This window comes from Phyllopteryx taeniolatus, chromosome 13 (assembly GCF_024500385.1).
Source record: "Phyllopteryx taeniolatus isolate TA_2022b chromosome 13, UOR_Ptae_1.2, whole genome shotgun sequence".
NCBI classification, from domain to species: Eukaryota; Metazoa; Chordata; class Actinopteri; order Syngnathiformes; family Syngnathidae; genus Phyllopteryx; species Phyllopteryx taeniolatus.
The window spans coordinates 17841175-17853166 of record NC_084514.1 but is presented as its reverse complement, the minus strand read 5'-3'; the positions used below and the strand labels follow the sequence as shown (position 1 = coordinate 17853166).

The 11992-nt window shown below is 48.9% G+C and overlaps 3 protein-coding genes across 3 annotated transcripts; 2 read left to right on the top strand and 1 right to left on the bottom strand.

The window, feature by feature from the left end:
• Positions 1 to 1052: 1052 nt before the first annotated feature.
• On the bottom strand, positions 1053 to 1510 carry LOC133488173 (protein transport protein Sec23A-like). The gene is made up of 2 exons (XM_061795741.1): positions 1354 to 1510; positions 1053 to 1286 (listed from the first exon to the last, which is right to left on the bottom strand). Exons 1-2 carry the CDS (start codon positions 1444 to 1446, stop codon positions 1080 to 1082), a joined length of 300 nt encoding a protein of 99 aa, XP_061651725.1. The 5' UTR covers positions 1447 to 1510; the 3' UTR covers positions 1053 to 1079.
• A 1034-nt stretch (positions 1511 to 2544) lies between these two features.
• On the top strand, positions 2545 to 5525 carry clec14a (C-type lectin domain containing 14A). Its single transcript, XM_061795738.1, has 2 exons — positions 2545 to 2873; positions 3315 to 5525. Exon 2 carries the CDS (start codon positions 3335 to 3337, stop codon positions 4733 to 4735), a length of 1401 nt encoding a protein of 466 aa, XP_061651722.1. The 5' UTR covers positions 2545 to 2873; positions 3315 to 3334; the 3' UTR covers positions 4736 to 5525.
• A 144-nt stretch (positions 5526 to 5669) lies between these two features.
• Positions 5670 to 11856, top strand: LOC133488172 (forkhead box protein A1-A-like). Its single transcript, XM_061795740.1, has 2 exons — positions 5670 to 5953; positions 9387 to 11856. Exons 1-2 carry the CDS (start codon positions 5888 to 5890, stop codon positions 10434 to 10436), a joined length of 1116 nt encoding a protein of 371 aa, XP_061651724.1. The 5' UTR covers positions 5670 to 5887; the 3' UTR covers positions 10437 to 11856.
• The last annotated feature ends 136 nt before the right edge of the window (positions 11857 to 11992 follow it).

The following is an 11992-nucleotide window of genomic DNA, read 5'->3' as shown; positions in this document are numbered from 1 at the left end:
TTGACCTATAGAGCTTAATGATGCTTTGGATCCCCGTTATGGACCGTAATCTACTTTATAGACCTTTTTTCTAGACCTTTATATTAGCGGTGCTCCGATCGATCGGCCACAGATCATCATCGGCCGATTTATGTGGAAAACGTTGATCGGTGCTGGTCTATCGATGCCTTTCATTCCCGATCACAAAAAGTGATCGCCCGCGGCTCGTACTTTGCAGCCTGCAGAGAATGTGTGCAGTGTAGCACAGGGCTGGGCAATTAATCCAAATTTGAGCGCGCAAGTTTAAGATGTTTACTGACACCCCAGTTGGAGTTTACAGTAAAACTAAACGGACAACAAAAATAATTACCCTCATTTTATATTAAAATACAAGACGCGTCGTTTTACAAATCGCCAGCTTATGCTAACAGTCAATGGAAAATCCTATTGATGGGCTAGCTAAAATTTGCATTTGATCATCAGAGGCATTTACCTTCAAATAATTATTTACCCACAAACTCTGTAGTAATACATAGACATATATATATTCTTTCTAATCTGTGAAAGTTAAAAACTTCAAGTGTTTTTTCAAGCTTACAGTAAACAAGTAGCTCCATGCAAGCATCGCACCACACTGCCCCTAAGAGGCCAATGCGCGCACAACAGGGACTGCAGATAGTCACTGACCCGTATAAAATGTTTTGTTTTTTTTCCCTGATTGACATGAAATCAGAATAAACTTCCCGTTTTAGGTCAACTTGGATTACCAAAAATATTTCTTTTTGTTGAATGTCTAAGGCCTATGTAGTTTTAATGGGGCCCACATCGTTAAATGCTTATCGGCTTCCCAGTGACGAGGACTGGCTACGTGCGGCTCGTGGTTTAGCAACATAAGTACGTCTGATGTCGTGGCTAACTACACACAAGTGTGGCTGCGAGATTTGGATACCGTTTAGCCGCATTATCTAAGCGGTGTCATGAGCCGGTGCCAACCCTGACTTGTCAGCTATTGATTCATTTGTCAATTGCTCGTCAATCCCACTTCAAGCATTATCGGCACAATGATGAGAACGGGTGCGACGATAAACGAGGTCGAGCGATCAGCGATCGGAGGCCATTGCCGTCCCGGTCCGTACGAGACTGACCTCTGGCGGTCCCTGGAAGGAGTACGAGTAGAGGACGGGCTGGATCATGATGAGCGCCTGCGTCAGCTCGTGCCGGTTGAACTGGTGTCGGTAGTACGAGCTCTCATCCGGACTGTTGTTGAACACCTGCAGGAAGGGCGAGCGTCTCAGGTGGAACATGAACTGAAACGCAGAACAGGTGGTGTCAGGACTCAGGGGGTCCAGAAGGGGGCGCCGTGACACGTCTCACCTGAGGATACAGCGAGAACGTCTCAGAAAACCTGAAGGAGTTGGGATCGTCTTTGTGGTAATCGCCAAACTTCTGACACTGAAGGGAGAGCATTGGACAGTCACTCACCCTTTCCTTCAACTTTTAACAAGTAATGCAGAAAAAAGATTTCCAGTGAGCAGGTAGAACACGTACGTACTTGTGTGTGTGTGTGTGTGTGTGTGTTCGTGTTCAAATGGCTGAAATGTCATTTGTGGGTAAAAAAAAAAAAACAAGCTCTTTGTCATCACTGCCAGTTGAAGTTTAAACTTAAACAATCCACAATTGACACAAGTTTGCTAGCTTAATGCTAACACACGAACACCACCATAGCCAAGCTAACAGAACTAGCATCAATGTTGCGGCAGTTGCTACCCTTCGTGCAATGAATATTTGAATGCAAACAGTGCAGCAACACATGTAGGCGGGAAATATAACGATACTCACTTGCACATATTCTTCATCCTCTGCTAAAAACAACTAATATGACTGCAACTTACTCTCTTTGTTGTGAAACTCTTCTACACGTTTTCTGCGTGTTCGTATTTTACTGGCCACTGGTGGCCAAGGCGCACACACCAGCAAGAGAAGCACAATGCACATTCTATTATCATGATGCACCGACTGTATTTCTTCACATTCTATTTACTTCTGTTATTTTCGTATGCTTTAATAATGTACAATACTGTAGAGGGCCAATTTTCTTTTATAGCGCTTCTTTACTTAATTCCCCCCACAAAAAAACAAGACCAACAACAAACTCTGGCATCATACTGGCTATAGATCTTGTGTCGATAGGTAGACTTATGAGCTAGTGTATCAAGATAGAGAAAAGTAGATAGACAAGTATAGATTGACAAACTTGGAGCTGGCAAAACTAGATGGACAAACGTGTCCGTTGATAGAGCAGTGGAAGCTGACACTCAGAAAGGTGTAGAAAAACATAGCGCCCCGCCATAATCAAATCTGCAGCGTTACTATGACGACACTCCAAAGCGACCTTCGGCTTCCTGCTATTCTTTCGACTCTTCCTCCGGGAAACAGGAAGCATCTGCGTTGCCATAACAACAGTTGGACGTGTGAGTAGAATGTCAGTGAGTCGCGCGCGCGCGCACACGTACTTGCTGTCAGGGGTTCAAGGATTTTCATGGAGTCATTAAGATCAATTAGAGACGAGCAAGATCATCTACATCCTTCCTGTGTGTGTGTGTGTGTGTGTGTTTGTTTGTAAAGAAGCGCTTTGATTGGTTGGCATCAGCATTGGGGAAATGGCAACAAAATCCGCAATGTCTTGCCCCCGACTGACTTCACGCCACCCCTGAAGAAAAAAAAACCGATTTTGGGAAAGTAGCTCTCCGTATCAAGACACCGCACACTTCCTGTCCCGGCAGGAAGCGGGGGCACGGAGGGGCGGGGGGGGGCGTTCGGCGCTGAGGGCGAGGTCGCCAGTCGCCGTGAGACAACGACCGAGACACAAGCAAGAAAAGGAACACAATTCCAAGGTAACAATTTTCTCCTTTTCTTACAAATATAATGCAAACACAGCTGATCTGTTCCAGGGTCAAACCGTCCACAGGCAACGTTAAGTGAACCGCCGCTTCACTTTTCGCTTACCTCAGCTCTCGCGGTCAAAGTACAAATAGCGCGATGTCATTAGCGCTCTATGCTGATTAGCGTGTGTGTACCTGTGAGACGTTAGCTAGCACGTGTTATGGTAGCATTTAGAAAGAAATTCCCCTAAGTGCTAACATGAGTAAGATGGCATCCTGAGTATAAAAAGCGCCGAGGCACACTGACAAGAATTTGAAGTTACGTGCTAGCATAAAGCTAACAAGGTAGCGGTAAATTTAGACAAACATTTAGCATGACTCATTGGGTGCTGTGTGTCTCTATGTCTACCCTGTGCGCTACAAGGTAAGCTAATGTGGTTTTTACCTCCACAGGTCAGTGGGAGGACTCAGACATGTTTCCGCCGCCACGTCACCGCTGTCTTCATCTTCTGTTGGCATTCACCCTCACGCTGACGTCCGCCGCCCCCGCTTCGGGCCCGCGCTACATGCCGCATCACACCGCGGCCCCCTTTGAGCAAGCGCAAGAGGCGTGCCGCCCCCACGGCCTGGCCTCCTTCGCCACGGCCCGGGACCTGGCCCGAGTTCTCGGGGTTATCGCAGAGTCTCCATCGGGAGTGCCGCCCGCTGGGTCACCCGCCTTCTGGGTGGGGCTGAAGAAGGCCAAAAACCAGTGTGTGGTCCCCTCACTACCCCTCAGAGGCTTCAAGTGGACCCGCGGGGGCGAGGAGGCGACGGAGACCTTCTGGGCCCAGGAGCCAGAACAGACCTGTACCTCGGTTCTGTGTGCAGGACTGGTCGCCAAGTTGGACGGGTCCACAGTCACCAGCTGGGGTCTGGTACCACTCAGCTGCAAGACCAGGAACCACTTCATATGCAACCTTGAGTCAGAGGATGGAGGACCTGCTGGACCTGAATCGGCAGAACCTGAGCTGTTAGGACCTAAACCTGCTGAACCAAAATTTGCTGGACCTGAACCAACGCAACCTGAACCCACTGGATTTGAACCTGCGGGACCTCAACCTGCGGGAGCTCAACCTGCGGGAGCTCAACCTGCGGGAACTCAACCTGCGGGAACTCAACCTGCGGGAACTCAACCTGTGGAACCGGAATCTGCTGAACCTGAACCAGAAGGACCGGAACTGTCCGAGCAAAAGCCTGAACTACCAGTGCCACCGACACTTGAACCTGCTGGACCCGAATCTGCTAGACCTGAACCTGCTGAACCTGAACTAAGGGAACCCGCTGAGCAGGACCCCGACGTCGGTCGAGAATCTGTGTCTGACTCGTGCCCCCACCCCGTGGTGGCCGGAGCACGCTTCCTCAGTCTAGACCCCGACAACAGCAGTAGGATCCAAGTGGACTGCTGGTCCAAAGTGCGTCTGGATTTGCACTGCCGGAGCGGGGCCGGCGGGTGGCGTCTGCCGGGGGGTGCACCCGCTAACCTGAGCTCCGTGTGCACCCCGTGCGGAACCGGGTACCGTAAGGACGCGTCGGGGGACTGCGCGGACGTGGACGAGTGCTCTGGTGCGCACGGGTGCCCCCACAGCTGCGTGAACACGGCGGGCTCGTTCGCGTGCGTATGCGTCGCCGACCCCGCGGGGGCCGAGGACGGGGCGGCCTGCGAGCCCACCGACAACCGCACCCCCGGACCCTTCTCGGGGGCCCTGGTGCCGGCCCTGGTCGGGGTGGCGGTGGCGCTGGTGGTTCTGCTGGTCGTCGCCTTAGTGACGCTCAAGTGCTGCCTGAGGAGGCGGAGCAAGAAGAAGGAGGAGGTGGAGCAAAGACCCACATGAGTGATGATGTCATCAACTTATTCATGACATCATGATGATGTCACAGTGTTTTTTTTTCCCGCAATGAAATGATTGCGCACATACGCACGTAACACACACACATGCACAAATACACAAACACACTTGCTAACATGCGGACATAAAAGAAACTGACACGCGCAGAGGACACGTACACGCGCTCAGACATGCGCGCGTGCGCACGCACGCTGCTGGCTTGCAGAAGACAAAAAGAAGAGGACGGCTCCCCCTGGTGGTAGCAGTAGGGACGTGTGCTGAAGCGTTCTGGGTAATGTAGTGCGCAGTCACATGCGCGCCGCAGTTCCTACGTTGGCCAGCAGGTGGCAGCCTCGTCGTCGTCATCTTCATGCACACGGCGGGTCAAGGCCACGAATTAATCAGGGGGCGTGGCTTTGAGTAGCTTCGCGTATGTGTGTGTCACGTGACCGTCCACAAAATGATTGACAGCTGATTAGCTTGTTAATGACGAAAACCTTTTCATATTTTCATAATTTTCATGATCGTATTGTTGACGTTTGGTCATATTTAGTAATTATTTGTTTATATCACGTTTATTTTTTTAAATATACTTTTGTCAGAAGAAAGCACAAATGTACATTGAAAACATTAACCATCTCTTTTTTTAATTTAATAGTTAAACCATTTTTAGTTTTTTCTTCCTTCAAATGAAAAGTTGACAAATGAAGTCAAACCAGCCGTCGCTTCTTCTTCTTGTCGCGTGTTCAAAATATTGGCCCTGTTTTTATTCCGCCAATAAATCCTCCTCCTGGTTTGTGTTCGTCAATCAAGTTTTTTTGAAGACGTCGCCATTTTCCAACAGAACCGTTTCCTTATTTGCATAATTGCGTATTTTGTGTCGTTTTTGCGCTTGTTTTTCACGAAAAGGTGTTTCTTAATCACGCGTGAATGAAAGTTGTCACTCCGATTCTTCTTATTATTATGGGATGGACGATCTCAGGCGCGCGTGGAGGAGGAAGAGGAGGAGGGGGGGGCAGGAGGGGGGCTGGACCTCGGTCTTCCTCTTCCTCACGAGGACATGGTCTCGCTCCTCTTCTGGCCACCTCACCTCACTGACTCGGACCGGCACCGGGAGCGGCACCGGGAGCGGAACCGGGAGCGGCGGCGGCGGCGGAGATGCTGAGCTCGGTGAAGATGGAGGGTCAGGAGGCTCCGGACTGGACTTGCTTCTACAGCGACGAGGTGCAGCACGAAGCGATGACGCGGCGCGCGCGTTCCACTTGCTCGTTTTCCTTTTTTCAAGACATTTCGCCAACACGCGCAATTACGCACAACAAAAGTTTCCAACTCCGCGCAAATATTTCGTAGCGAGGAAAAATAAACTTTGGAATCAGCAAGATGATTTGTTTTTCTAAATTTCCTTTCATTTTCATCACATTCTTGTCATTGTTATCTTATTATTATTATTATTATTAATTGTTGTGTACTCGGCGGCGGCGTCCATGAGATGAAAGAACAAAAGCGTGACTAAAAAGTGAAAATGTCTTTAAATGTCAAACGAAAACGTGTAATGGAAATCAATCACCTTCACAAGACATCATTTATAATAATAACGGTGATGATGACGACGACATAATATTGAAGACAAAAGAATCGCAGGATTTTGTTTCTTGGCTGTTAATTCAACTGACGTTGTTGGGTTATAAAAATCGGAGTTTTATTCAAATGTGGAAGGAGAACAAATGATTGAACGCACGTTTTTAATCAACAAGATTTTCGATCAATTCTGGAGAAACAAATGAAAAGGAGCGCAATTCAATACAAATGGAAAATCACGCGGTGCATTTGAACAATTAAAAAGTCCTTTTTAAATTGATCGCGATTGTTTCGTCCGCACGTGTGACTCAAACATTTTTCAGTGCGGCTCAGATTTTACAACATGTAAATAGAAATAGGCGGGAAAAGCATTTATACGCAACACACTCAAATTAGTCAAGCAAAGTTCACAGAGCAAAATTCGGTTGTGAATAATAATTAATGATTAATTATTAAAATCAACTCGAATCAAAAGTCATTCGAAGGACAATTTACACACACACAAAATCAACATTGGGGGAAAAAAAATACAAAATGAAATATGAATAGCGTTTAAAAAAATACACACTAAAAACAAGTCTATAGAAAATACACAAAATCAGCAGTGTTCGAAAATCCCACACAAAATTAAGCTTTTTAATAACATCAATAGTTCAAAATCACACACACACACAAAAAAACTCAACCGTGCCAAAATCAAAGAGTGTTTATAGTTTAAAAGTCACATTCAAAATCAAGAGTGCAAAAGGAGCAGCGTGGGAAAATCATCGGTGTCAAAATAGCAAACATTAAAAATGAACTCTTGAAAATATAGCACTTTAAAAAATGAAGAATGCTTTAAAGAGCCCGCAAAAAAAATAAAAAAATAAAATTCGAGTTCGAAAATAATGCATTAATTGAAGATTCTAAATTGCCCGTAGGTGTGAACGCCAGCGCGAATGGCGGTTTGTTTCTCTGTGCCCTGCGATTGGCTGGCGACCGGTTCAGGGTGTCGCCGGGGTGGGCGCCAGCAGCCCGCGACCCGCGTGAGGAGGAGCGGGACGGAAGATGAACGAATGAATGGAGATAGAAAATCCAAAACGAAATCAAAAACAACGTTTGAAAAGTTATCGAGCACGTGGAAATTGGCCTCACGGGGGCGCCAACACAAACTGCACAACAATTGCTTTCAAAACCCTCCCAACACGCGCACGCAAATAATGTTCCTAATTGATCTTGTTGTTCTAAACTACACAGGGGAAAAAATCATTTGAAGGAAGCTAACGGAACATCGGTCGCACATGATGCAAATGAGTTGAACTATCTCAATTTTATGACGTGATTCATTTTTAGAAGAGCGGAAATTACGTCAGTTTGGCACATTTGACTCTTGTGCAACTGAAGAGGAATTTATATATTTTTTTTGTTTAGTTCATACGCAGTATTGTTCATTATCGATTTTTTCCCAAACAATTTTTGTCGTCTGATGTTGAAAAATCTTCATTGATGGCAATCAGGCCACATTTGTTTTGATCCCCTTGGACGCACAAGTGTTATGATTATTTTTCGTAATTATTCATTATGATTCATATCAACAAGATGTATGAATTTGTCCTTTTGATCACATTTCGATACGACTTTCCCAAATAGAAAGGACCTGATCGCATTTACAAATACAATGGGAAGATGGTTAGAGCGTCAGCCTCACAGTTCAATCCCCGGCCCCGCCTGTGTGGACTTTGCATGTTCTCCCCGTGCCTGCGTGGCTTTTCTCCAGGCACTCCGGTTTCCTCCCACATCCCAAAAACATCCATTAATTGGTGACTCTAAATTGCCCGTAGGTGTAACTGTGAGTGCGAATGGTTGTTTGTTTGTATGTGCCCTGCGATTGGCTGGCAACCAGTTCAGGGTGTACCCCGCCTCCTGCCCGATGACAGCTGGGATAGGCTCCTAGTGAGGAGAAGCAGCTCAGAAGATGGATGGATGGACGGGAATAACTGGAGCAAATATGAATATGACTAAAAATAACAATGATAATAATAATGATCTGAATGATTATTTATTTTATTATTATTATTTTTTTTTTCTTGATCAGTGAACGCAACTTGTCAGAACTGCTCCTTCCGTGACGTCATCACGTCCCAGGCTGTCAATCAATCACATCACGGCAATCCATCGATGACATTCATTCTATCCAAATCAAAACTGTAACGCAAAAGCCTCAACTTGGCTTGAAATCCAAACGCCCCTGCTTGAAACCCTAATTTGGAACGTTACTACAAAACTCTAACCTCGGCCTGAAACCTTCATTTGGAATTCTAACCCGAGCTCAATCAATCACGTTTGTGTCACTCGATCAAAATCCTGACTTAAAACCCCTAACCTTGGCTTCAAACCCTTCTAAAGCAAGGTCTAAAAACCTCACTTGGAACCCTAGACGAGATTTCAAACCCTAATCTTGCTTTTAAACCAGAATTTAAAACGTCAGTGTCAATCAATCAATCAATCAATCAATCAATCAATTCGAGATCAGCGAGCACCAATAGCGGTCTTACTTCAAGGTATCGGCTACTCGTGAAGGCCGCCGATATCAGCCGCAGATACAGAGGGCAAAAAAAGAAATCTGACAGGGAGCAAGTCCTCCTCGCCAGTAGTTGGCGCTACACTGCGGCGGTTAACCGTAACGTGCAGCAGAAAGAAAGAAAGAAAGAAAGGGAGGCCCTTGTTCACAATTATGTCATTTACCATTGTTTTAATTGAACTTTTATTGATCAAAAGTACGAGCGGTATCTGTACTCGCTATTCGTATCGATAAGTACTCAAGAGTGATTAGTCGCGCTCGTATCGGTCTGAAAAAAGTGATATCAAACCTCCATAATTACGTCCACGTCAGTTAAGCACTCATCCATTTATTCAGTTCATTCGTCGCATTACAGTAGTTGTAGTGCGCGTTGCACACGATGAAAAAGGGTTCAACTGACACATGACAAGAAAAAAACGTCACTTTACCGTAGTCGAATCGTCCGCAACCAAAAATGAAGTTTGTTTTTTCCTTGTCGTACCCGACTGGTGTGACTTGCTTGTACTCGCTGTCGTGCAGGTGTACTCCCCGATGGCGGCGGGCCTGGGGATGGGTTCGGTGGCGGGCTACATGTCGGGCGGCGGCGGGGCGGGGGCGGCGGCCTCCTTCAACGTGGCTTACGGCGGGCCCAGCATAAGCCCCGCCCCCGTATCCGGGATGGGCGTGTCCTGCCTAAGTACCGGCGGGATGGGCGGAGCCATGAGCCCGTGCGGCGGCAGCGGCGGGGCCCAGGCGGCGCAACACCATCATCATCATCATCATCACGCGTACGGCGCCGTCAGTCCCGGAACCCAGTACGGCGGCGGCGGGGGCCCGAGCCTGAACCGAGGCCGCGAGGCCAAGCCGCTGAGACGCAGCTACCCGCACGCCAAGCCGCCGTACTCGTACATCTCGCTCATCACCATGGCCATCCAGCAGGCGCCCGGGAAAATGCTCACCCTCAGCGAGATCTACCAGTGGATCATGGAGCTGTTCCCCTTCTACCGGAACAACCAGCAACGCTGGCAGAACTCCATCCGACACTCGCTGTCCTTCAACGACTGCTTCGTCAAAGTGTCCCGCTCGCCCGACAAACCCGGCAAAGGCTCCTACTGGACGCTGCACCCCGACTCCGGGAACATGTTCGAGAACGGCTGCTATCTGCGCCGCCAGAAGCGCTTCAAGTGCGACAGGAAGAGCCCGGCGGAGGGCGGGAAAGAGCGCGGGGCCGGGGGCTCGCACTACGCCGACGGCCTCAAACCTCCGGGACTCGCCGTGGCGTCCCCGCCGCCCTCGTCCGGCCGCCGCTCGCCGCCCGGCCCCGAGGGCGCCAAATTAGCGGGCCCCCAGCTGCTTTCGTCCCTGTGCCTGCCCCCGCACGGCATGGAGCTGAAGGGGGACGCCCACTACGCTTTCGACCACCCCTTCTCCATCAACAACCTTATGTCATCCCCCGAGCACCACAAACTGGACCTGAGGGCCTACGACCCCCTGCAGTACTCAAGCTACGGCGCCGGCAGGGGCGGCGACCCGCTGGAGGGACCCTACTACCAGGGAGCCTGCGCCAGGGCGCTGCTCAACACCTCGTAGGGCAATCCGGTGCCGGAAAATTTGCCGGTCGACTTCGAACCCCCACCCTGCATCGGTACCTCCCACACAGGACAGCGAGCTGTGAAAAAAGATGGGGAAAATGTTGGGGGAAAGGGGCCAACTGGCGAGCAACGAAAAAAAATCCCCCACCCCTTCCTCCTCACATTCCAGGACTTTCCCAACCTTCAGTCAGGCTCGGGACCCGATATGACGGGGGCGGCGGCGGAGTGTCCCCACGTGAGCGCCCTTAAGCCTCCGGACTGACGGACACTTCCCTGCCGCCCTCGTCCAGTCCACCCGGCGCTCGCCATCTGGCCCTGAGGGCGCCGCCGAGTTGCCCCCCTGACATTGAGCCTCGAACCGCCCCTTCTCCATCAACGACCTCATGTCGTCCGCGAGCTCCACAAACGGGAGCTGAGGGCCTACGATGTCCCAGCGGGGCGGGCGACCGGTTGCCACCGCCTCGCATGTGACAAACTTCTCACTCGCTCCTTTCACACCGTCTCACGAGCGTAACGGCACAGCTGTGACATTGGCCCGACCGGCTGTTGCGGCTTCACGCCTTCAGATAATTCCGTGCGTCAGCCTCCGGGAAAAAAAATATTCAACCCAAAAACGGGGTGTCGCCAGCAAGTCTCATTTGCCGAGCCGGCTTTCATTTGCCCTGTCCGTAGTGTACGTTCACATAGCTGTTGCGGCTTCCCGCAATGAGATCATTAGACGCGTGGGGGTGCGGCCGGTGAGTGTCAGTGGTTCAACGTCACTCGCCGCTCACGCCTTCCCGCCAATTAGACGCCAGAAAATCTGTGGCCCCTCTGAACCCTCCTGTTCTGTGGCGGGTCAAATTGAAAACTTCCCCCCACCCACAAATTGTTTTTAAAATGTTCAAGAAAATGTTTTTAATATGATGGCCCCATTCTTGTCTTCTTTTTATAGTAAATGTGTTATGATGAGTTTTATTTACATAAGACATCAAATGTAGGGCCAAACTAATTTATACACTTTTTTAAAGGAAATATTTTACAACTCATTTCATATATATATAAAATTGTATCATGTTTCTGAGAATAGACTAGCGCTCTCAATATTAAAAGGGGTCAATTTGACCCACAACATAACAGGAGGGTCGCAAACAGGACGGAAAGATCTTGCTGTACTTAGTTTAAGTCAGTTTTGAAAGACCCACACAGGCACCGGGAGAACACGCAAACTCAGACGGATTTGAACCCGCAGCCGCACAACGGCGAGGCAGATGTGCTAACCGGTCTTGTGCCGTGCCGCCAAAGTGAAGCTGTTTCCACTGGAAATAAGATCAATTCACTTGGATTTGGATTGTGATGAGCTGAGAAACTTGTCAATTTTCTTACCTGGTTAAACAAAGGAAATTCGTTCCCAAAGTTTGGGGAAAATGTTGGGAAACGGCAGGAAAACAGTGGGGGCCAGGGGTTGCAGGGGGGAGGGGGGCAAGCACACAATTTTCAGACATTTCCCAACCTTTCTCCTCGGCTCGCTGTGGAACGTCAACATGAAAATGGTGGCAAAAATTCGGGAAATTC